Genomic DNA, 25,535 nt, shown 5'->3' on the forward strand with positions numbered 1-25,535 from the left:
GAGGTAGAGTGGACTAGGTAGGGAAGGCGGGGCCAGGTGGGGAAGGCGGGGCCAGGTGGGGAAGGCGGGGCCAGGGCTCTGGGGAAGAAGGTCTGCTTTGGAAACCCGCTCATCAGGAGCCCCTTCCTGACTCCAATCAGATCCATGGATGGGAATCCATGATCTGGAGGGCAGTTTTATACCCTGTTCTGAGGCACAGTGGCCACAGACACTGGTGACCACTTTGATGAGATGCACAGGCTCTGCCCCAGCTTCATCCCTACCAGCTGGGTAGCCCAGGCAGAAAATTTAACTTTTCTGAGCCCAGCCTATGGTCATGGCAACAGGTGCAATTTCTGCTAATGGCAACTAACAGCAGAAACAGCAAAAACATATGGGTAGTTTCTCTGTGGGGTGGAATGAGCAGGGACTTTGACTTTCTCTTGATACATTTTTGTAATGTTTGAATATTTAAATGGTTATATATTGCTTTTGTAACCAAATTAAAGTAATGATGGTAGTATTTGCTTTCATTTTAAAGGGGAATAATAGTACCTTCCCTACAGAATTGCTGTGAAGAAAAATTAGCCAAGGCTTACAAAGCACCTAGCACAATAAACCCTCAGCAAACACTAGCTGCAATTAAGACACTGCCTGTCAATTCAGGGCCAAGAACAGAACCCATGATAATAATGTGACCACCAGGAGGCACTCATGGCCTTTTTCCCCCTCTCAAAAGAGCGAGCCTGGGTAGAAAGGAGGGACAATCTAATTCATTGGCTCCCCAATTTTGAGTTCACAGACCAGTGCAACTTCAAAATTAATTCTGGAGGTTGCTAACTTTTTTCATGACAAATAAGAACATCTAAAACACCACACACACAACCTGCCCACTATATCACAACTATTTCATAACACAGTTAATTTCAACATTCAAAGAGTAGGAAAGATGAAGTCTTAGAACAAAGAATAGTCCCTTAAATATATAAAATTTAGCTTTAAAAACATCCTTATTTTTCTCATCTGGTCACAGACCAATGAAAACTTTATCACCTGCAGCTGGGAGCCCCTGACCCCTATCACTATGGATGTAAAAGGACACCTTAGGCCAAGATAAGGGGGGGACCAGCTCTGGTCCTTCGGGGAGTCAGTACTTCGGCCTTCCAACTTCTGGCCCAGTGCTCCTGGCACTGTGTTCTCTACAAGTGACCTCTTTAGATCCACTGTTGAAATAACTGGGTCACAACCTCTTGCCCCTTCTTCCTGGAGGCAGTGGCTCTGGGCACTGTGCCCACCTCTCTGAAGTAGCAATGGCCTGAGGAGCAACAGGAGACCTGGAGGGAAGGCAGGGGGTCTGGGAGGCTAGTGGCCCACGGGAAAGTCTCTCTGCTCCCCGGATCTCGATATTCCCTTTGGTAAACGGGGCTCAAGCCACCTCCCGCCACCCCATCCTGCGGCCCTTCCAGCCAGTGTATCCACATCCATGGGCTCAACACTCCTGAACAACTGCCCTGTGCACATAGAGTTCTCAGGAAAGTCCTGTTTTCCCTCCACTGACCCAACTGAGCTGATTTCTTAATTGCTCCTGGTGACTCCTTGATCACTCATCTCCTCCCCAATACCTTGGTGACCTGGGCTGAGCCTCTCCTGGCCTGGGTGAGGCAGGAGGCACTGTGAGGCATGCTAACCCCAGGAACCCTGCCCATGGGCCTCGGCCAGGGGCACAAAAGGTGAGCTGGTAGGGATGAGGTTAAAGCAAAATGTACATATCAGGTCATGGTAACAATAGCTACCACTTACTGAGCGCCTCCAGTGTTACATGCATTCCATAGACTTATCTGCCCACAAGCCTATGAGGTCGGTACTATTATTATTCCCCCTTTACAGATGAAGAAACTGAGGCTTATAGAAAGGAACTAACTACCAAGGTCACATGATTAGCTAGCAGCAGAGCTAAAACTTAGGCCTTTGTGGCTTAATCTATTGCTAAAGTGACAGAGCCACAACGCAGCTACCAAAAGCCTTTCAGGACCGCAATCCAGTAAGTGCAGGGTGCCTCCCCAGCCAGCTGCCCCTCCCTGCACCCCTGCCCCTCAGGCGCTGACCGGAGCGCCGGACGCAGGATGCCATTGCCGATGATGAAGTGCAGCTTCTCCAGGTTGGAGGTGGGCCGGTCCTCCAGCATGCTGTTGCCCTGCACCGTGGACTCTCCATCGTGCAGCCTCTTGGTCACCTGGGCCACAGGGAGAGGACAAGGCTTGGTCCAGGTAGGCAATACTGAAGGAACATGCTTCCTACCCGAGTCTGCCTCTCCAGACAGAAGGGGTGTGGGAGGTCCTCACATCCCCTGAGCATCCACAGTTGTCATCGTGCACCATCCCCCCAGGGACCCATGGAGTGAGCACTTTCTTCCCCGAGTATCTCAGATACCAGCAGCAAAGGTGGGATTCTAATCCAAACTACATGACTGCAAGACTGGATCTGAGCCTCAGATGGGGAACAGGACAAGGACAGAGTCTGTGGAAGCCCCAAGGAGGAGCCTGATGGCTGTAGAGGGGTCCTGTGGGGCTTCCTGGAGGAGGTTAATCCCCAGCAAAGACAAGGAAGCAGGAATTTTAGGCAGAGGAACTGGTGTGTGCAAATGTAGGGGCACAGGGGAGCCCATCCCCGTGCGCTGTAGATGCCTTGGTTTGTGACTGTCTGCCCTGGCAGCCAGAACAATCCCAGAGCACACGGCTGTACGGGCCTCAGAAAAGGTAGGGTGACTGAACTAAGGGGTTCAAACAAATGAGCAGCTCATGCCCTGGGGACACTCTTCCCACAAAAAGGTCCTCAGATCAAACACTATGTTAGGAAATGTCTTCCCTCTCCCCATCTGCCACTCCAGCCCTTCCCAGCCATCAGCTCCCCTCATCTGGGAAGCCCTCCATGACCTCGCCCCAGCCTGAGCTCACTGTCCTCTTCCTGTCTTTCCTATCACCCCCTACTCTGTCCTGGCTCCAGCCATCCGACAGCCTTGAGGACAGGCCGCGTTGACTTCTTCCATCCCCGTAGGTCCCAAGACCAGCCTTGTCCCGGCCTAGGCCACCGAAGGCAGCTCAGGTCAGCTCTAACCTCCTCTGTCAATTTTGACTTCTTCTTCAGGGTCAAGTGCACCAGCTTGTGCTTCACAGTGCTCTTCTTCTGACCCTCAGGGAGCTGGGCCTGCAGAAAGTCAGGGTCAAGCGAGTGAGCCAAAGTAATGACAAGCGCAGTTGACAGTGGGGCTATGGCTGGAGGAGGGTCGCGCCTCCACACTGTTTACCAGGGGAACCCCACATTGCCACCCCCATCTCCTCCCCCCACCCACTGCCCCTACCACCGCCAGCCAAGTGACAGATGGGAAAATGGAGACTCAAAAAGTACTGTAATGTGCCCAGCGACTCCCAACAGGCCAACACTGGCACTAGCATTGACTGTAAAGCCCATCTGCTCTGCCAGGTGACCTGACTCACTCGTGAAAGTTTACAAAATGCCCGGACATTCATTCCCATGAGTAGACAGAAGACAGCTGGGGTCAGGGTGTTGAGGTAAAGGCAAATTTCAGAATGCTCTTTTGCTGAGGACCCTGAGGCTAAGGACACCAGGCAGCCCTGCCCACTGGCCTGGAAGCGACTTTGGCCAGAGGGCACCTCGTCCTCACCTCGCCCTCGCCCTGCAGTGCCTGCAGCTCCCTCTTGTACGTCTTCTTGCCTAGGGTCTCATAAATCTTGGTCATCACAGGGATCTTCTCGCTGCCGTCACTCATGGCCGTGTGGTACTTAGGCTCAGGGAGGTCCCCCATGAACCGGAGGATGGTGATCCACACCGCCAGGGCTGCCTGGGGGCAGAGCACGAGAGTGAGAAAGCCCAGGTACAGGATATCGCCGGCGGTACGGGGGAGGGCCGGAACAGCCCACAGGAAGGCCACTGCACTGAGGGTGTTCTGAGTGCTCCTGAGGGTCTTGCCCATGTGGCCTGGCCCCAGACTGGGGGCTGGGTGCAGTCAGCCCTGGTCCCAGCCCACCAGGGACCCACCACCTCAGCACCCATACTGCCAGCACAGCCCCAGCCCTCACCAGCTGGTCGCCCTCGTCATCGTGGTACAACAGCGGCTGCTTGAGTGGCCGCCGGGTATAGGTGTGTGTGGTCGTGCCCTGGAAGTAGGTGGCCGAGAACTTGGCAAATTTGTACTCGGAGAGGTCCTCCTCATCCTCGTCGGGCAGGGGCAGGGCTGCATCCAGGTCCTCCTCCACCATCTCCCTCCGTCCGCGCTCCAGATCCTGAGGAGATGAGAGGGGTTCCCAGCTTTGGGGGCAGACTCGGGGCTGGGCTGCAGACCCCAACCTGTCCCTGCGGGGCCACGCGGGTGGACTGTGTCATCCTGTTGACTACTTAAACGGGACCTGGAGCACGGTGAGTCCTCAATACACTAGTGAGCAAGTTTGTGAGTGGTCCTGGAGAGGAATCAGTGACTGACCTGACACGGCAAGGTGGCCGGACAGGGCGTGGGACCTACGGCCCCTGACCTAGGTCACTGCTGCCACCCTCTGCTCAGAGGGGGCACAGCCATCACACAGAGGCTGTCCCCAGCCCCTCCCAGCCTAGTACCTCAAAGCCACTGGGTGCCTGGCCCTCCTGGCCTGGCAGGCCGCCTGAAGTCCCTAGGAAGCCGAACATCTTGTCCACCATGTCCGAGTGATTGATGGGCTCGTGGCGGGCCCTTTCCATCTGCTCCAGGAGCTCCTTCTTCCGCCGAGCCTCCTCCTTCTCCTTCAGCTCCCGCTCGGCGTCCTCACGAGCCAGCTGGGCCAGGCGCTCCTGAAGGTGGGGGTGAGACGGAGGAGACAGCCTCAGAGAGCAAGCCCCTGCAGCACCCAGGCCACAGTCCGTCTTCGCCTGGGCCTCCTGACCTCTGGGAAGCACGGAGCCTTGAGCTTCCCCACCCTGGGCCTTGCTCCCATCAGCCCTCCGAGCCTAGTGCAGACAGATGCCCAAACAGTCTGCCGCCTGCCATTCAGGGCTCAGGTGGAACACCTCCTCCAGGAAGCCTGCTCATACCTCCCCAGCTGGCGGGGCCACACCAACCAAAACTCCCAGAGTGGTTGGAGTCAAGGCAAAGACCAGCGCTGTCCACCAGAAAGGTAACATGAGACATGTGTGTAGCAGCTACACTTAAAACAGTAAGAGGAAATAAGTTAAATCAATTTTAATAATCTTTTTTATTTAACCCAATACTTCAAAAATACTATCTCAACATGTAATATTTTAAAAATAGTACTGAGCTCGTTTATATTCCTTTTTTTCTTACTGTCTTCTAAATTTTATGCTTAAAGTGCTTTGTTCTTTCAAGTGCTGTCGCCACACATGGCTACTGGCTCGACAGTCAGTGCTGTCACACCAACTCAGGCTTTTTATGCAAGTGTTGTCTTTCAGCTAGAAAAAGTGCTCTGGAGGGCATGGCCCTCATACTCTGGGGCCACAGCCCTCTGTCCTTCGTCCTGGCCCGGGATGGTACCCCGCACACAAACGACGGAGGGCAGTGCACGGACAGGGTGGACAGCCAGTGCTGGGTGGAGGCTGCTGACCCGGGGCCTGGACCTCTAAGGGCTGGGCGTGCTCCGCTCACCTGATGCTTGCGTTCAGCCTCCTCCTTGGCCTTCTTGGCACTCATCTCCTTCCGGAGCTTCTCCTCCTCCGCCAGCCGCATTTTCTCGGCCTCCAGGCGCCTCCGGTACTGAGGGGAGAGCCGGTTGGGCGTGTGTAAGCTATCACGGTGCTTCCCGCCAGCTCCACCCCACCACATCATGACTGAGCTCTGGGATTGGGAGCGACTTTGCCAAATAATTTGGCAGATAGGGAAACTGAGGCATCAGAGAAATTCTCCAGGTCCCACAGAGGTCTGGGGCATCATTGATCTCAAAACCAAACTAGGTGCACCTCAACTTCCCAAAGATTCACAAGAGTGACCGGGGTCCCCAGCCCTGCCCTTGGCTGGGAGCATGAAAATGAGGAGTCTGGTCCCAGTTTTGTCATTTCTCAGAGGAGACACACGGCCCTAGGCCTCGGCCAACAAGTGGAGGTGATCTGTCCTCCTGAGGTGGAGCAGCACCCTCCAGGGGAGTCGCCCCAGCAGGGCTGGAGGCCGCAGGTGCTGTGGACCCGACTCCTCACCTCAGCCCTGAGGCGCCGGTGCAGCCTGCGGGCGATCATGCCCCGGGCGTAGGCCTGCACGGTGAGCACGGCCCAGAGGCGGTGGCGGAAGGCCTTGCGCACCAGGTAGGCCCGGCAGCGGGCCTGGAACTCGATGATGCGCCGACGCGCCAGGCGGTACTGCTGGTGCAGCTTCTGGGAGCGGTGCAGGGCCTGCAGCCGCAGGAATCCCAGCCGCATCTGCAGGGACAACACCCGCTCAGAGCCCCAACTCCAGGCAGATCCTGCCCACAGTTTTCTCTGCACTGGGCCCGCTCTCCCACCGGCATGCCCGGAAGGAACAGCTCTGTCCTCCTTGGAGTAGGGCTCCCCAGGGGTAAGTTCTGGCTCCTCCAGGGAGTGGCCTTGGCTCCCCCATCCTCAGATCAGGGGCTGCTTTCCTTCCTTTCTGCCTCCCAGCCCCAGGCCCAGGGTGCAGCCAGTTGTCCCACTGCAGTGGGACACACCTGCTTCCAGCCCCTTCTGAGGTCTCTAATGACCTAGTGCTCACACTCATCAAATTCATTCCAGAAGACTCCGGCCAGCTGGCTCAGTGGATAGAGCATTGACCTAGCATGTGGACATTCTGGGTTTGATCCCCACTCAGGGAACACATGAGAAGTGACCATCTGCTTTTCTTCCCCTCCCTCTCCACCTTTTCTCTCTCTTCCCCTCTCACAGCTAATGGCTAGGTTGGTTCAAGTATCAGCCCTGGGCACTAAGGATGACTCAATTGGTTCAAGTGTCAGCCTGAGGCCCTTAGGATAGCTTGGTTGATTTGAATATCAGCCACCACAGAGGAAAGACAAGAGGCAGAGGCTGCTGGGTGGATCCCAGTCAAGGAGCATGCGGGAGTCTGTCTCTCAATCGCCCCTCCTCTCACTTAAAAAAAATATTCCAGAAGTAAAGCATAAACACTGCTGACCAGATGGGAAAAGCCACAAGAACCAGACTTGGACTTTGGGCTGGAGAAATGGTAGGGGCGGGCTGGAGTGGTGGCAGGAGGCCACCCAGTCTCTGGGCACAGGTACTCCTGCTGTTATGGCAACAGGGTGGGTCAAAGGCCTGTGGGGCCAAGAGCAGCCTCCTTGGGGAGGCTCACCAGCTCATAGTTCCTCCTGCAGTTGTGACCCCGCCAGTGCCTCTGGATCAGGGTGGCAGCGTTCCTCAGCTTCAGGAAGTTGGACCTGAAACAGCAGCGTTGCAGATCATCAAAGCAGAGACATGGTGCCCAGACAGCCAGGGTGCAGATGGGGCTTGGAATCAGGAGAGCAGGACTAGTCCCAGCTCTGTCTCTGAGACACATGTCCTGGGGCAACAACGTATCACCTCTCTGCTTCAACTTCCTCATCTGTAAAGTGGGTGGAATGATACTGCCCTGCCTGCTCTTGGGCTTCTCACAGAAGCCCAACAAGGAGACTTTCTTAAGGTGTTTATTTAGTAAATAAATGTATAAATAATAAGTAAATAATATAAAATATTATGAAAGATGAAAGCATTTCAACACTCTGGGCCCTGGTCAATTAGCTCAGTTGGTTAGAGCATCATCCCAATATGCTAAGGTTGAGGGTTTGATGCCCAATCAAGGCACATACAAGAATCAAACAATGAATACATAAATGGGTGGAACAGAAATTGATTATTTCTTTCTCTCTGTCTCTCTAAAATCAATACAATTAAAATAATTTAAACTATATAAAAAAGGATTGGAACACTCTGAACATCACTCACTACTGTCAAACTTCCCCAGACTTGATGAAGTTGGAACTAGAGCCCACATTGACTGACTGAGTGAGCACAGTGCTGTTCCCCCGCACACACGAGGTGGCTTCTACAGAATGACAGTTACTTACGACCTCATGGAGGACAAAGAGACCACACATCAACCAACAAGTATCTGCTGACTGTAGAAATAAGTGTGGGGGTAGTGGAAGGTGAATACGTACATGTGTGAATGAGCCAGCAAGCCAATGCCTAGATGCACACATGAGCAAGTGAGCAACTGTGGAAGGAAGCAGATAGACGGATGGACAGACATGTAGATGAACAGATAGTGGGTGGATGGACAAATGGACAGATGGACTGATGGATAGATGGATGGATGGAGAAATGAATGGACAGACAGATGAATAGATGGATGGATAGATGGATGGATGGAGAGAGGGAGGGAGTGGCCAGATGAACTGCAAAAAGGTTCAGGTGGTGGGATTTTTGTGGAGCCTGAATCACACTCGAGTCAGTCTTGCTGATTTGTCAGTTGTCACAGCTATATACATGTCCCTTACGTGGAATATGGAACATACTTTGTAATTTATAAAATCTCAAGTTTCCTCTTTGAGAAATTTCATTAGAAATTTGAGACCACAGAGGGTCCAAGTGTGTAGGCGCTAGGAACCCACGTATGTGTGTCTATGTAAATCAAGTGTCTGTGTGTTCATCCGTGTGCTATGCATGCGTGTGTTTGTTTCTATGTGTGCACATGGGTTTGCATGCTTACTCCTAGTGTTCAAGCTGGGGGAGCAGAGGTGAGCCAAGCACACACACATCTGTGCATGGGCTGAGTGAGGAGGAGCTGGTCCCAGCACATACCTGTCTTTGAATCCCCGGATGACCTTCTGGAGGAGGATGACTCTGTCGGTAATGGCCTTGTCCCGCTCCACCTCCAGCATCATGTCGTGGTGGTCCTGGAGGACAGAGCTCCTGAGCAGGGCCCTCCAGGCATCTAAGTGAAGGCCCTCTCTTCCTTCACTTGGATTCCAGGCCTAGGGCTTGGTTGGGCCCCACAGGCTCCCAGCCCTGGCCTGCTCCACGGGCAGCCTCTCACAGCCACCAGTACAGAGAAGGGTGCTTGCGGCTCTTTCCCAAGGGCCCGGGTGGGACAAATGGAGCAGGAGGAGCCGAATTTGACTGGATGGAGTCAGAGGACACAGTAGGCACACAGACTGGCTTCATCTCTATGGCCTTTTCTGCCTAAGCCTGTGTCTTTCCAGACGTCTCTGTCATATCAGCCCCTGACCTGAGCCAGGCCACCATCACATCCCTCTAGGATCTTGGCAGCAGCCTCCTAACCAGTCACCTGACCTCGACGACTCCCCTGGACCCTCCCTAAGGAAGAACACTGTTACAACAAATAAGATGGTGATCTGACCATGATTCCCCATAATTCTCAGGGTCACACCTGGTCTCCACCCCCGCATTCAGGCCCTACCTGATCCACACCCTGCCAATTTCTCCAGGCCCCTCTCCTCCTCATCCCCAACCCACAACGCTCACTCCAGTTAGAACCTCATCATTCATACTATACACGTGAACTGCATCTCTTCATTGCCAGTCCGTACTGTACTAGGTGTTGGAGCGGGGCCTCAGAAAACCAGGCGGACAGGGGCCCCGGCCTGGGAGGCTGAGTCTCTGTGGGAGAGCCACATCCAGCAGTTAATCATAGACCACGCCTCTCGTGGACGGGGCTCAGCACAGAGGAGCTGCTCAGCCAAGTCTTTCTGAATGGGTAAGAGAATGAATGAATGAGAAGTGGACATTGAGGCTCTGGAAACCATTTCTGAAGAGCCCAGAGAGGTGAGGATGGGGACAGTGATGGTCTTCAGAGCTGTCTGGCACTAGGTGCCATTGTGTTACCTGCCTTTCCTCCCTCACCTACATGGCTGGGCATCAGACCAACCCAGGCTGGATGCTGTGACAACTAAATAAAATCAGAGACAGAGAGCCCCGCTGGGGTCTGGGCAGTTGTGAGATGTGCAGGCAAGAAACAGTGCACACATTTTCTGATGAGGAAATGCAGGCTCAGGGAGATGAAGGGACTGGCCCATGGCCCTTCAGCCAGGAAGGAATTATGCTGGAGCCCAAGACTCCTTCCAGCTCAGGCCTGGCTCCTCCTTCCCTCCACACAGATGGTCTGCCCCACCCGAGTCCCATCCAGTACCCAGACAGCCAGAAATCTAGTACAACGGAAATGGAAATGGGGAAGCCACGTACTGGGAGCTCACACTGTCCTCGCTGCAGCTGCCCCGCCACCACCAACTCCCAGCAAGCTCTGCTCCAAGGCCAGGACTCCCCACAACCTAGCTTCCTGCTCTCGCCCCGTCCCCATCTGCTGGGCTCTGATGTGCTGCTCAGGCTATGGTGGAGCCAGAGAGTTCCAGGGTGTGCTTAGGGAGGGTCGGAACAGGCCCCCAGACACTAGCGAGTGAGGTAGGTGACACAGCGCCCCCCAGAGCCCAGGGTGAACCCTGCCTGGCAGGAAACCACAGGACAGGACCTAAGGATACACTCAAAAATCACCCCTCCCCAATCACATCTCATTTTATGGGGAACTGGGGCTCAGAAAGGGCTAGTGACCTGCCCAGAGTCCCAGGAAAGACAGCCACTGGTTCAGGGTTGAACCCAGGCCTCCCTGGTAAGCCCACTTGGTCTTCTGTTTTCTCACCCAGAGTCAGTGCTCTGAACCCACCCCCGGTCACAGATGGGCTCAATACCAACTGCCCCTCCCTTCCAAGGCCTCATTCCCCGCCCACTTGTCCTATTACAGATTGCAGAACTGGATGCAAAGGCCCAGCATGGCCCCATCTGATGCTGCAGCTTCTCTAAAGTGGCCCCCTAGGGCCCATTCCCACCTTGATGGGGTTCACAGCCCCCAAGGCAGTCAGAGTTAGAGCCTTTCTCACCTTCAGAAAGATCTTGGTTTTGCCAATCTGCCAGTCATCATGGGTACCCAGCACAGCCTCAGCCATGCGCTGGCATGTCCCCCGAAGGTCATCCTGGGGGGGGACAGGAGAATGGACAGTTGGAAAGGCCACCTCAGTGTATCTCCCAAGGAAGCAGGGCTCTTGCTCCAGCTCTGCCCCTGACTCGCTTTGTGACCCCAAGTTGGTCCGGCCTTCTTACCCTCACTGTTCACCGTAGCTCATCAGGATGACTGCAAAACCGTCTCCCACATCTAACATCCAGGGCCCATCTGGTGGCCCTGATCTCATCCATTACACCACATGCATGGTGTCAATGCCCACCAAGTGCGGCCATCGAAGCCCTCTGTACATTCTACTGCCTGATGCCCAGGCTTCCCAGCTGTACTTGAGGAGGCCAGGCTGATGTTATGCCCAGCACACAGTCTCAATGAGAAAACAGGCCCCGCCCAGCCCAGAGCGGGAACCCTCCCTCCCACTGTCTGTGCCCCAGCTCTGAACCTGCTTGTAGGCTGGCTTCACGCCAGGCAACAGCACTCGGTACCGCTCCACGAACTCCACGAAGCTGTAGCGGATGGGGTAGCCGGCTCGGCGGATTCGAATGGTCTCCATCATCCCAGAGTACCTCAGCTGCCGCACGCACAGGTGCCGGTCGAACAGCTGCCCAGAGCCAAGGGTGTCAGTGCAGGAGGGGCCTGCTGGGAGGCCAGCCCTGCTCTGCATTTCCCCAGCCCCAGACATAGTCCCAGAGAGGCCAAGGCCACACAGCAGATGAGGAGCAAAGGTGGACCGAACTTGATCTGCAGTTCAAACCCACAAAGCTGCAAGAAATGAGACCCTCCCATGAGATGAGCAGAGGAGAGATGGCTTAATTTGCCTAGGGACATCTGGAGGAGGCTTCCTGGAGGAGGTGGTCTTTGCTTGAACCCTGGAGGGTGCTAGAGGGGTTGGGAGAGAGTGTGCAAAGTCGTGGAAGCCTGAAAGTTCAGAACATGTTGGGGGCTTTATTGGGACTGAGGAGGCTAGCCCATGCCAAAATTATGGTTGTGTGGGTGCTGGGTGCCTTCAGGTGACAGCCACCGTAGATTTGTAATTATTCTGACAACTTTCTGGTTGCTGATAGTCAAGTGTCTTAAGAAAGAGATACAGGCTGACCTGTGGTGGCGCAGTAGATAGAGCATTGACCTGGAATGCTGAGGGCGCCGGTTAGAAACCCCGGGCTTGCCTGGTCAAGGCACATATGAGAAGTAACTACTATGAGTTGATGCCTCCCCACCTCCTTCTCTTCTCTCTCTCCTCTCTCGAAAAATCAATAAACAAAGTCTTTGGGGGAATAAAATAATTTTTTAAAAGAAGTACACTTTTCTAATTGGCACAAAGTTGTTTTTGTGATGGCAGCAGAGGCAGCACAGCAGGACCAGCCCGGGGCTCCCAGGGGGCTGGGAAGCCCCCCACCCCTGGCTAGGGAGGCCGCAGGGAGTGGCGGGTTCCATCTGCATTTGAGAATCTTGCCCCTCACTGCGTGGAAGGGGGCCTGGAATGGAGGCAGGAAGGCAAGAGAGCAGTGAGGATGTCCTGCCATCAAGGTCCAGGCCACAATGTTGAGGTCGGGGCAGACAGAAAGTTCCGGAGGTATCTGAGAGCAGTGAGGATGGTACCCAACTGCCTCGGCAGGCCCCTGTCTGGACCTCCTGCTTTTTAGATAGGAAGCTCGCTGGAGACCTCTTTGAAACTTATGCCTCTGCAGACCTGGTCCTGAGCCCCAAGGGTGCTTGCTGGTCAGCCCACTCTGGGGACTGTTTCCGGGCAGGAGGCAGGGCCAGCACGCAGATTGCTGGCTTCCGCCACCTGTTTCCTCTCCCTCTAGGCACTTTCCCTGGCCCAGCCCTGGCCTCCTGCCTTCCTCCCACCCCAGACCCCTAGGGCTCCACCCCCAGCCTCTGGGAAGAGCCTTGTGGTAAACAACACACCCCAGACCCTGGAAGGCGAAGCGCTCAGTGAGGATTTCGGCTCTGCGGGCTCAAGCCCCTTAACCTCCCTGAGGTTAAGCCACCCGTCCCACATCTCCAATATGTGGGCCACCTCCCAGCTCACACCCTGCGCCCAAGGCCTGGCCCCTTCATCACCCCAACCCCACGCCGTTGCAGGCCGGCCCCCCCAGCCAGGGCCGCTTACCATGGGCTTCTTGAACTCGTTGGGCTTAATGCAGCGCACGAAGAAGGGCTGGCACGCGCCCAGGGTGCGCATCAGCAGCTCCAGGGACCGCTTGAACTGGCTGCTGAGTGTGGGCGAGCGCTTCCTGGTCTCGGCGCCCTGGGGGGAAGGACCACAGCGATGGGAGGGGCTGACCTGTGCCCCTCTAGCTCTCCAGGAAGGGAAGGGAGGGCAGGAGGTCAGTGGGGTCAGAGCCTAAGGGAGAACAGCTGGGGAAAGCAGGCTGCCCAGCACGTGGGGTTTTCCTATAACCTGCCCAGTCTAGGCTGGAGCTTGGACCCTAGAGGCGCCCCCTCCAGGGAGCCTCCTAGGACCTGGGCCAGAAGAGCTCTGCAGGGGGCCTAGGGCATTCTGGGCTTCTGCCCTGGTGTGCTGAATGATTCTAGGCAAGATGGGCAAGACGCAGCCCTTCTCTGAGTCTTCAGTTTCCCTTTCCAGGAATAAATGAGTGGACAAACTTGGTCACCTCAGGGTACTGGGGTTGTCCCTAGAGACAGGTTAGACAGACCTAAATTCCAACCTGGCCCCACCACCTCCTGTGGGATCCCGGGCAGGACACTATACACTGAGCACTGAGCCTCCCCTTCCTAAACAGGACTAGTGCCATCCACCTGGCTGACAGGGCTGTGATGAGGGCGGCAGGTGTAAGTAAACAGCACCCTGGAAACCTGGCCTGGGGGCGGGGGAGATTGCTGCTTGTGCCCCCCCCCATGGGATTAGCGGTCCAGCAGCCGGCTGGGCGGAGAGTGGGATCAGCCTCCTGAGAAACACGCTGGGGCCTCCCACTCTCACTGTGTGGCCTCACCTCATTTTATTTGGAACATAATCTAAGGGTTTGCCCCAGAAAGCTGAGGAGTATCTGCATTGGGGTAGGGTGAATATCAGGTTGAGTGCCCCCAAACCTGACCCAGCAGCAGCACTGGGTGACCCCCACTTGGAGGGGGAGCTGTCCGGGTAGGGCTGTGCCCAGCCTGTTAGAGCCCCATAAGCACACATACAGCACAAACACAGACGCACACTCATACACAGCACACACAGACACATAGCACACAGCTCACACAACACGCACAGCACACAACACACAATGTACACAGCACACACAGAAGGTAGCTGTGCGGACACACAAAGCATACACACACAGCACATATAAACAACACACACACAACCCACTCCATCTTTGACTTGGATCATCACACAGGAACTACTTTTAGTCTGTCTTTTCTGCTGAGCTGTAAGCCCCATGAGGACAGGTGGGTCTGCATCGTTTGCTGTTCTGCCCAGGGCCTGGCACAGTAACAGCCAACAGCACTGCTGAACTGAAGGGGCACTGAGCTGGTTCCAAGTGTCCATGGGCTCCCAGGCATTGTCCACCTTTCAATTGCTCATGCTCAAAATCTAGGAACCATCCCCAACTCCTCTTCTCTCATATCCATTAGGTCAGCATCTTCTTGGCTCCCTCTCCAAAACATAGCAGGGTCTGACTCCTTCTTACCACTTCCTCCACTGTCAGCCCAGTTCAAGCCACCAGCATGGCTCTCTCAGATTATTGCAGTAACCTCCACACGGGTCTCTCTGCTTCTGTTCTCCCACTGCACACCGTCCTCCACTCTGCTGCTGACACAGCAGCCTGAGTGAGGCTGTTAACACACAAGCCCAGCCATGTCTACCCCGCTCAAACCCCCCCAGGGCTCCCCCAGTCCCGCAGCATAAACGCTGAGCTCCGAGTAAGGACTGACAATGTCCCACAGGTCTGGTTCCAGTGACTGCTAGTCTCTCCCCCACCTTGCCCACTCCCTTCCAGCTAGCCTCTGTGCTGTTCCTACTAGGCACCAGGCAGGCTTGGGGCTTGAGATGCACCTTAGGGCATTTCACTTGCTGTTTGCTCTCCCGGTAATGCTTTTCCTCCATAATGCACGTGGCTGGCTTTTTTACATCCTTATCAGCATCTCCCTAAGGCCTTTCCTGATCTCCCTATCCAAAATTGTAAAGCTCCACCACCAGCCTTCCCTACTCCTTAATTTTTCTCAGTATCATGTATCACCACCTGACATACTATATATTCCGCTCACAAAAATTAAGGGATATTATATCACTTCATATTCATTTTGAAGTATCCCCTAATTTTTGTGAGCAGTACACTTTAATATGAAATGACTCCACAGAAGGGATCCGAGGGGCAGGTACCTGCCCGTGATGTCAATGGGGCTGGGGACTTGCAGGCAGGAGAAGCTACCTGCACAAAGAAGGAACAAAGTATCCTATGGACTCAGGAACCCAGAGACATGTGACTGGAGTTAGACATTAATCTGAGTGCTCAATGCTCTGGAAGAACTACCTTCTTTATGGGTCAGCTGATCTCTCCAGAAACAATGGTTGGGGTGGGGCTGCCCGGGCCACCCTGGGGAGACAAGGATGGGAACTCAGGGGTGGGGGGGCCTGTGCAAGAAGTGAGTTCAGGGGACAGGACGGAGGCATTGGGGCTTCCACCCGAGTAGAGCCCTGAAGCCAGTACACTGGACTAGCTCTGACTTCACACTTGACACTTCGCCAAGCTGATTTCAATGTTCCTATAACAGAACTATCACACGTCTAGTGGTTACAAAGTACTTTCTCTTTCCTAGAGGTGATGCTTAGAGACAGCACAATGTAGTGAAAAAAAAAGCAGGGGCCTGGAAAGCCTCTCTTTAGCTCTCTCTTGGATGTGACCTTGGACAAGCCCCTGTACCGACCTGAGATGAACCTGGACCAATCCTGGCATGAGCTTGAGCAAGCTGCTGGGCCCCTCTGGGCCCTAACGTCTGCAGCTGTAGCGTGCGGGTGGTAGTTAATACTCACACCGTTGATGTGGGCAGTGAATGAGGTGAGAAATGTAGTGCAAAGCTCCCAGCCTGGTCCGTCCAGAAGACTAGATGTCATCAGTATCAAATATGTCACTGCTGTGCTCCAGAAACTCCCTCCTGAGTGGGCCATTTCTGGAGACCTTGGGGTCAGTCTTACACTTGGACCTCTGTGTGGTTCCTCAGCAAGTAGGTTCAAGTCCCAGGGTCCAGGAGAAGGGCCCTTAGAACTATAAACTTTATGGCAAGTCCCCCTGATGTCTCCAGATGCTTTTGGGTGAGAGGATAAGGGGTGGTAGGCGGGGACGGGGTTCAGTGTTCCAGGGCTGTCCAAGACCAGAAGGAGTGGTGGACCTGGCAGGAGCTGGGCTGGGAGAGCCCAAGGCACACTTGTGTCATCAATGCCACGGACCCTGTGATAGGCGGGTTTGGGATAGGACAGCTGGGTGCTGGTGCTTCAGATGCTTGGGGCCCCCTTCTGATGGTGGCCCTACATTCACCGTCAACAAACTGAGCCATAATGTCAACCTGGGGGGTGGGGTGCCAGGGCCGATCCATGGGCAGAAGACAGAGGCCACCACATAGACACACTCCCTGCCCCTGGCCTGTGGTTGCCCTGCTCTGCTGCTGTGGCTTTCCTGAATTGTTTCAGAACTCTGGGCAGCGGAGGGATGCCAGACATTCAAGAAGGAAGAGGGGCTAGGCGTTAAGACGGAATGTGAGAGGATGCCAGAGTAGGCAGACAGGAAACTGGGGGTCGAGAAGAGAAAAGGGAGGCAAACAGGATGGCAGAGCTATGCCGCTGCGAAGGTGTTCCCAGGGTCTCAGGGACCTGAGCACCCTGGGAGCCAGGACCCGAAGGTGGTGATCAGGACGCCCCAGAGATGCTTCCCAGGACCTAAGGAGGTCCAGGGGTGATGACTTATAGGGCCAGCTTTCCAGGATGTTGACTTGGGGTGAGTTACACCTTAGCTCTGAGCTTTTTATCTCCAAAATGCAGAAAAATGTCACCTGCTCTTCCTATGCCACAGGTTATCAGAGAGGAATCACCAGGTTGCAGACATGGAAATGCTTAGCAGGGCCTGGTAGAGGAGCTGGCCCTGACTCCTTGGGGCAGAGGACTTGGGAGACATGGGTGTGCTCTTGGTTCACAGAGTAGCTGGACAAGTCTGCCTCTTTTTCTAAGACTCAGTTTCCTTCTTTAAGAAACTGAGATGCCTGCAGTACACACAACTCAAAAAAAATCCAAAAAACAAAACCACTCCACAAACCACTCCACAAAAAAACAAACAAAAATACCACTCCAGAAAAAAAAAAAGTCAGCTCTTTCCCCAAACCTCAGTGCCGTTGGGACCAAGGACATAGTCCCAGGGGCGGCTGAGGCCTCTGGGGTCTTTTACCTTCGCAGAAGCTGCTGACTGGCGGAGAGTGCCCGATGAATAACCACAGAGAAACTATAACAGGAACCACAGAGCAGGGCGAGATGGGGGGGGGGGGCACAAGGAGAATGTGGTGGGTCAGAAAACCAAGAGCAAAACCCACCAGGGCAAGACAAGAATGTTCAGGGCAGAGGTCAGGGGCTGGGGCATCAGAGGCACCTGGATAGGCACCAAGAGGGCAACGGCTCTGCTCTCCCTGCAGAAGCCATGGGGCAAGAGGAAATATGGAATAAAAAGTCATTTGATCCTGCAGGAAAAAGTCCACCAGCCTACCTAAGTATAGGGACAAAGAAAATATAGAGGGTGGGACATCCCCTACCCCTGTGTAGGGTCCAGGGCTGGCACAAGTATATCCCTGATGCCATTTCTGTGAACATTTACACCCACCCATGTCTTCGAGGCTGGATGTGCTCCCTATTAGCAGCAGGAGGTTCAGGTGGAGAGGGGGGACCAGCATGGTAAACTAAGTTCTGATCAGGCTCTGCTCTGTGACCTCTTATGTGACCCTCCTCTGGGCCTTGCAACCCCCCCCCCCCCCATCAGTTCAAAAAGACCAGATGGGAGGACCTTGAACACCCCTCCTGGAGCCACAGGAAAGCACTGCTCCTGCTCTGCAGCTGGAGGAATTCAGCCGAAGCTGCTGGACAAGGGGTGCCTAGACACTGGCCTTGCTTCTGAGGACCCTTCCTCCCCAATGGAAGCCCTGCCCCGACATTACCATGGCGACGTCAGCCTGGAAGATCTGCTTGATGAATTTGTTCCTGGAGGAGTGGACCAGCTGGATGATGTCTCCGTGCAGGGTGTCCCGGTTCTTCTCCAGGAAGCCTGAGCAGCAGCAAAGGGTGGTCACACGTCGCCAGCTCCAGCAACCTCCCGCCCCCGCCGCAACCACCTGACAAGACTCAGCCTAACTCCAAATCCTCAGCTTAAAATTCACTGAGTTCACCCACATCCGTGTTACAGTGAGGCACGCGGGGGCCTGGAGAGGACTACTGCTGACCTGAGTTCACAGAGAAAATGAGGGCAGAGCGAGAAGCAGAACGCTGTCTCCCCAACCACACAGCCCTCCTTAAAGCCTGGTTAGAGAGAAGGGCAGGAGGTCTTTCCCCGGGAGGGAGTGGGGCACCTTCTTAACTGAACCACCCCAATGCCTGAAATGCCAGCCTTGGTCTTTTAAACAAAGATGTCAAAAGCTCCTGTTAAGTAAGTGTGTCACCTGGGAGAGAATACATGTTGATCAGGTATCAGCTAATAGTAAAAAAAAATTAACTAAAAATAGCTTGCCTTATGTTTTACAAAATGCCCTCACAGCTCCGATGTTCACAACTGCCCCTGGAGATGTGGGACAAGCGGGAATGATCTTCTTGTCACATGGGGGAGTAAACCAATATTCAGAGAAGCTAAGCAAGATGCCTACCACCACACAGTGAGCCACAGAGTTAAGACTTAAACCCAGGTACTCTGGCGCCAGCCCAGAGAGGCTCCGCTTCCAGGGACTGGGGAGTTAGGAACTGGTTCAACCACAACAGACAAACTGAAAAACACTCAAACACATGGGAACTAAATAGCATGTTATTAAATAACGAATGGGTTAACAATAAGCTCAAAGAAGAAATAAAAAAATTCCTAGATGTGAATGATAATGAGCATACATCAACTCAAAATTTATGGGACACAGCAAAAGCAGTCCTGAGAGGGAAGTTCATAGCATTACAGGCATACCTTAAGAAGCTAGAAAAATCTCAAATAAACAACTTGACCCTGCATCTAAAAGAACTAGAAAAAGAACAGCAAGTAAAGCCCAGAGGTAGTAGAAGGAAGGAAATAATAAAGATCAGAGCAGAAATAAATGACATAGAGACTAAAGAAACAATATAGACAATCAATGAAACTAGGAGCTGGTTCTTTGAAAAGGTAAACAAGATTGATGAACCTTTAACTAGACTCACCAAGAAAAAAAGAGAGAGGATTCAAATAAATAAAATTAGAAACGAGAGTGGAGAAATAACATCTGACACAACAGAAATACAAAATATTGTAAGAAAATACTATGAAGAACTATATGTCAAAAAACTAGACAACCTAGATGAAATGGACAAATTCCTGGAAACATATAATCTTCCAAAAATTAATCTGGAAGAATCAGAAAACCTAAACAGACCAATTACAACAAATGAGATCGAAACAGTTATCAAAAAACTCCCAACAAAGAAAAGTCCTGGGCCTGATGTCTTCACAAGTGAATTCTACCAAATATTCAAAGAAGAACTAACTCCTATCCTTCTCAAGCTATTTCAAAAAATTCAAGACGAAGGAAGACTTCCAAGCTCCTTTTATGAGGCAAGCGTAATTCTGATTCCAAAACCAGGCGCTAGAGTAGGCAGCCGTACCAACATCTACCTCCCAGAACCAAAGTGGATTACAAACTAATTTTAAGAACTATCATCTGGAAAAATCAACTTTGGACTAAACTAAGAGGACTCTTCAACCAAGGAACACTGAAGAAGCCACACCGAGACTGCTTAATGTATCCCAAGGTTCTCTTTACCAAGCCACAGTCACAGAGCTCCAGGGAAAAGCAACCTGGTCTCATCTCTCCAGGCAGAGGAGAACAGAAGCTCCATATCCACACATGCTGCAGATGGCTTTTCCAGTCTACCTGAATCATTACCAGCTAGAAGCAGCAGTCATTGGGACTTGGACATAAGCTGCAAAGTATAGAATTGTGACAACAATTCCAGTGCCATGCAGACTTTTCCTGGATGTGGACTTTTCCTGGACTCCTGTTCCTTGTGACAGCTCCTAACAGACTGAACTGGGGTTGGGTTGCATTTTTCAGGGATTTGGCATGGTGTTGGGGCCAACTTGGACTTGGTGAACATGTTAAGGACACTACTCTTTTATGGATTCTTGCTGTATTGGCCAAGAGTGTGCTTAAAGGCTTTAATCACTGTAAAAAAAAAAAAAAAAAGAAGACTAGATAAAGAAGATGTGGCACATATACACCATGGTATACTATTCAGCCATAAGAAATGATGACATCGGATCACTTACAACAAAATGGGGGGATCTTGATAACATTATACGGAGTGAAATAAGTAAATCAGAAAAAAAACAAGAACTGCAGGATTCCATACATTGGTGGGATATAAAAACGAGACTAAGAGACATGGACAAGAGTGTGGTGGTTACGGGGGGGGGGGGAGGAAGAGGGGGAGGGGGAGGGGGAGGGGTACAAAGAAAACTAGATAGAAGGTGATGGAGGACAATCTCTCTTTGGGTGATGGGTATGCAACAGAATTTAATGACAAGATAACCTGGACATGTTTTCTTTGAATATATGTACCCTGATTTATTGATGTCACCCCATTAAAATAAAAATTTATTTATAAAAAAAAGAAAGAAAATTATAAGCCAATATTCCTGATGAATTTAGATGCTAAAATCCTCAACAAAATATTAGCAAACCAGATCCAGCAATATATAAAAAAAATCATACACCACGATCAAGTGGGATTTATTCTTGGGAGGCAAGGCTGGTACAATATTTGCAAATCAATCAATGTGATTCATCACATAAACAAAAGGAAGAAGAAAAGCACATGATAATTTCAATAGATTCAGAAAAAGCATTTGATAAAATCCAGCACCCATTCATGATCAAAACTCTCAGCAAAGTGGGAATACAGGTAACATACCTCAACATGATAAAGGCCATCTATGACAAACCCACAGCCAACATCATACTCAATGGGCAAAAATTAAAAGCAATACCCTTAAGATCAGGAACAAGGCAGGTGTGCCCCCTCTCACCACTCTTATTCAACATAGTTCTGGAAGTCCTAGCCACAGCAATCAGACAAGAAAAAGAAATAAAAGGCATCCAAATTGGAAAAGAAGAAGGAAAATAATCATTATTTGCAGATGATATGATATTATATATAGAAAACCCTAAAGTCTCAGTCAAAAAACTACTGGACCTGATAAATGAATTCAGCAAGGTGGCAACATATAAAATTAATACTCAGAAACCAGAGGCACTTTTATACACTAACAATGAACTGTCAGAAAGAGAAATTAAGGAAGCAATCCCCTTCACCATTGCAACCAAAAAAATAAAGTACCTAGAAATAAATTTAACCAGGGAAATTAAGGACTTGTACTCAGAAAATTATAAAACATTGATAAAAGAAATCAGGGAAGATACAAACAAGTGGAAGCATATACCGTGCTCATGGTTAGGAAGAATAAACATCATTAAAATGTCTATATTACCCAAAGCAATTTATAAATTCAATGCAATACCAATTAAAATACCAATGACTTACTTCAAAGATATAGAACACATATTCCAAAATTTATATGGAACCAAAGTGAACACGAATAGCCTCAGCAATCTTGAAAAGGAAGAATAAAATGGGAGGTATTACACTTCTGGATATCAAGTTATACTACAAGGCCACTGTACTCAAAACAGCCTGGTACTGGAATAAGAACAGGCATATAGATCAATGGAACAGAACAGAGAACCCAGAAATAACCCACACCTTTTCAGACAACTGATATTTGACAAAGGAGGTAAGAGCATACAATGGAGTAAAGACAGCCTCTTCAACAAATGGTGTTGGGAAAATTGGACAGCTACCTGCAAAAAAATGAAACTAGACCACCAACTTACACCATTCAAAAAAATAAACTCAAAATGGATAAAAGATTTAAATGTAAGCCATAAAACCTTAAGCATATTAGAAGAAAACATAGGCAGTAAGTGCTTTGACATCTCTCGTAGCAATATATTTGCCAATTTATCTCCACGGGCAAGTGAAATAAAAGACAGGATAAACAAATGGGACTATATCAAACTAAAAAGCTTCTGCACAGTTAAAGACAATAAGAACAGAATAAAAAGACAAACTACACAATGGGAGAACATATTTGACAGTACGTCTGATAAGGGGTTAATAACCAAAATTTATAAAGAACTTGTAAAACTCAATACCAGGAAGACAAACAATCCAATCAAAATATGGGCAAAAGAAATGAATAGACACTTCTCCAAAGAGGACATACAGATGGCCAATAGGCAGATGAAAAAATGCTCAACATCACTAATCATTAGAGAAATGCAAATTAAAACCACAATGAGATATCACCTCACACCAGTCAGAATGGCGCTCATCAACAAAACAACACAGAATAAGTGCTGGCGAGGATGTGGAGAAAAGGGAACCCTCCTGCACTGCTGGTGGGAATGCAGACTGGTGCAGCTACTGTGGAAAACAGTATGGAGATTCCTCAAAAAATTAAAAATCGAACTACCTTTTGACCCAGCTATACCACTTTTAGGAATATACCCCAAGAACACCATAGCACTGTTTCAAAAGAAGAAATGCACCCCCATGTTTATGGCAGCATTGTTCACAATAGCAAAGATCTGGAAACAGCCCAAGTGTCCGTCAGTGGACGAGTGGATTAAAATGCTTTGGTACAGCCGTGGCCAGTTGGCTCAGCGGTAGAGCGTTGGCCTGGCGTGCAGGAGTCCCAGGTTTGATTCCCGGCCAGGGCACACAGGAGAAGCGCCCATCTGCTTCTCCACCCCTCCCCCTCTCCTTCCTCTCTGTCTCTCTCTTCCCCTCCCGCAGCCAAGGCTCCACTGAAGCAAAGTTTGCCCGGGCGCTGAGGATGGCTCTGTGGCCTCTGCCTCAGGCACTAGAATGGCTCTGATTGCGGCAGAGCGACTCCCCAAGATGGGCAGAGCATCGCCCCCTGGTGGGCATGCCAGGTGGATCCCAGTTGGGCGCATGCGGGAGTCTGACTGCCTCCCCATTTCCAGCTTCAGAAAAATACAAAAAAAAAAAAAAAGCTTTGGTACATATATACTATGGAATACTACTCAGCCATAAGAAATGATGACATCGGATCATTCAGAACAACATGGATGGACCTTGATAACATTATACTGAGCCAAATAAGTAAATCAGAAAAAACTAAGAACTATATGATTCCATACATAGGTGGGACATAAAAATGAGACTCAGAGACATGGACAAGAGTATGGAGGTTACGGGGTGGGGGGGGGGGAGAGGGAGGGGGTTGGGGGAGGGGAGGGGCACAAAGAAAACCAGTTAGAAGGTGACGGAAGATAGTTGACTTTGGGTGATGGGAATGCAGCATAATCAAATGTCAAAATAACCTAGAGATGTTTTCTCTGAACATATGTACCCTGATTTATCAATGTCACCCCATTAAAATTAATTTAAAAGAAAATTTTATATTATACCCTTGTATGTGATAGTGTTGTAATCCCTTCGCAAGGCAATTTGACACTAGCTCTCAGCATATGCGTTTCCTCTGATTTAGCAATTGTGCCTCTAGAAATATATGCCAAAGATGTACTCATACATGTACACTGCTATATGCACAAGGATGATTTTTTGAAGTATCAGATGTATTAAAGCACTGGACTAAGGAGAAAAAGTACTGAATTTCTATCAGTAAGTTATTGGTTTTATAAGAATGGTAAATCCCTACAGTAAAAACATTCTACCAAAAAATAAAGTACATTTATATGGCCTGATATGGAAAAAATATCTCAGAGTCATTAAAAGGATAATGCAAGGTGCAAAAAATATATAAAAAAAAAAAAAGACTTAAACACAGGTACCCTGGTGCCAGCTCAGAGAGGCTCTGCTTCCAGGAACTGGGGAGTTAGGAACTGGTTCATGGGTTGGGGGGGGGGCTTGCTAGGGTGGGACAGGAGGCGGGTGCCCAAGGGCTGAGCATGCCTGAGAGGAGGGACGCTGCAGAGAAGCAGCAGCACCTGCCCGCAGGACTCAGGCTGCCCTGGCTGGTCGGTGGCTCAGAGACCCCGTGCTGGGCTGCCCACCGGCCTCTGAGGAGGGGTGTGCTGCCGGAGGCACTCGTTAGCAGAAGAGTAGGCTCTGGAGCTGGGGAGTAATTGTAGGGCTCTAACTACAGCTCTATGACAGATTCACTATGGGACCCTAGGAAAGTCCCCTTTGGGCCTCAGCTTCCTCGTCTGTGAGATGGGAATGACAGTACTCATAAGCTATTGCTTCTCTTCAGATCTCCTAACACTATTCACGTCATAAATTAAATGCTGGCTTAAAAAAGTACTTTGTGAACCAGGAAATGCTGGTAGAATTGCGTGAAGCAGCTGAAAACTGGTTTGCGTTCTTAGACAAGTCATTTCACTCTCTGGATCTCAGTTTGCAAATCCATAAAAGTAGATAACCCTCATGTTCCCTCCAGATCTATAACTCCACAGTTTTGTAACTTCATGTAAAGTTCACTCAAACTTCACTTCCGTATCCTCAACAACAGCAGGAAGGCTGGTACATAATAAATGCTCAGTGAATGTTGGTTGAACTGAACTGAAAAATACAATCCTCTATTACTTTAAACAACAGACTCATTGGTTTGCCCAACAGTCCTTCAAACTGAATGTTGGCTTCCTTCTTGCTAACAGCAGGGTGGGATCTCTTATCCAATACTTTAAGGAGGGCTAAGCCTTCAGATTGCATCCCTGCAGCATGGCTCACTGATACATTCTACTGCCTCTTGACCAACTCAACAAGGAAGTACTAAACCAATGGCTCTTTGCTTATTTGTTTTGAATTCCACTGGCTTGGGTGTGAGTGGGACCTTTTGGGGCTGGATGGCAGAAACTCAGTGTAGACACATCCCACAACTGAGGCCCATTCGAGGGTAGCCCTTTATACCAGGGTGGGAGGGGGGAGTTGGCTAGGACAGTCTGCAGGCTTGTGACAGACCCTGTAAGAATTCTTAGTGGGGTAAACTTGACACTGTTCTGACCCTCTTCTTGACTTCTAGCTTGAAAATGAACCCAACTGCATGTCCCAGGAGGAAAGAAGGGCATCCTCTAGTCTAGAAGGTCACACTTAGTCTCGTTGCTGAAAGAGTCTTGGTAGGTAACTGGGTTGGTTCTAGGCTTGGCTTTGCACCCGGTGGGCTATGTCATGTAAGGATAACTAATCCCTCTTCTTACGAGCCTCAGCTTCCCATATGCACAGAAGAGCACTGAGCCCATCCCAAAGAAATGAAAGCAGGGACTCAGACAAATACTTGTATACCATGTTCACAGCAGCATTACTTGCTAGCCAAAGTGTGGAAATAGC

The 25,535-nt window shown here is 50.9% G+C and overlaps 1 protein-coding gene across 1 annotated transcript in view; it reads right to left on the reverse strand.

Moving 5' to 3' along the window:
- Nucleotides 1–25,535, reverse strand: part of MYO7A (myosin VIIA) — a 95,375-nt gene that overhangs the window by 29,926 nt on the left and 39,914 nt on the right. The window contains exons 14-26 of the mRNA XM_066249646.1: nucleotides 18,095–18,201; nucleotides 13,062–13,199; nucleotides 11,388–11,546; nucleotides 10,869–10,961; nucleotides 8,779–8,873; nucleotides 7,292–7,376; nucleotides 6,172–6,390; nucleotides 5,627–5,734; nucleotides 4,609–4,818; nucleotides 4,077–4,280; nucleotides 3,662–3,838; nucleotides 3,094–3,183; nucleotides 2,085–2,212 (exon numbers count right to left, since the gene is read on the reverse strand). Of these exons, the coding sequence (XP_066105743.1) occupies nucleotides 2,085–2,212; nucleotides 3,094–3,183; nucleotides 3,662–3,838; nucleotides 4,077–4,280; nucleotides 4,609–4,818; nucleotides 5,627–5,734; nucleotides 6,172–6,390; nucleotides 7,292–7,376; nucleotides 8,779–8,873; nucleotides 10,869–10,961; nucleotides 11,388–11,546; nucleotides 13,062–13,199; nucleotides 18,095–18,201 (1,813 nt within the window). The remainder of the gene's footprint in view (nucleotides 1–2,084; nucleotides 2,213–3,093; nucleotides 3,184–3,661; nucleotides 3,839–4,076; nucleotides 4,281–4,608; nucleotides 4,819–5,626; nucleotides 5,735–6,171; nucleotides 6,391–7,291; nucleotides 7,377–8,778; nucleotides 8,874–10,868; nucleotides 10,962–11,387; nucleotides 11,547–13,061; nucleotides 13,200–18,094; nucleotides 18,202–25,535) is intronic.

The sequence above is a fragment of the Saccopteryx bilineata genome, chromosome 1, assembly GCF_036850765.1.
Source record: "Saccopteryx bilineata isolate mSacBil1 chromosome 1, mSacBil1_pri_phased_curated, whole genome shotgun sequence".
In the NCBI taxonomy this organism is placed as follows: Eukaryota; Metazoa; Chordata; class Mammalia; order Chiroptera; family Emballonuridae; genus Saccopteryx; species Saccopteryx bilineata.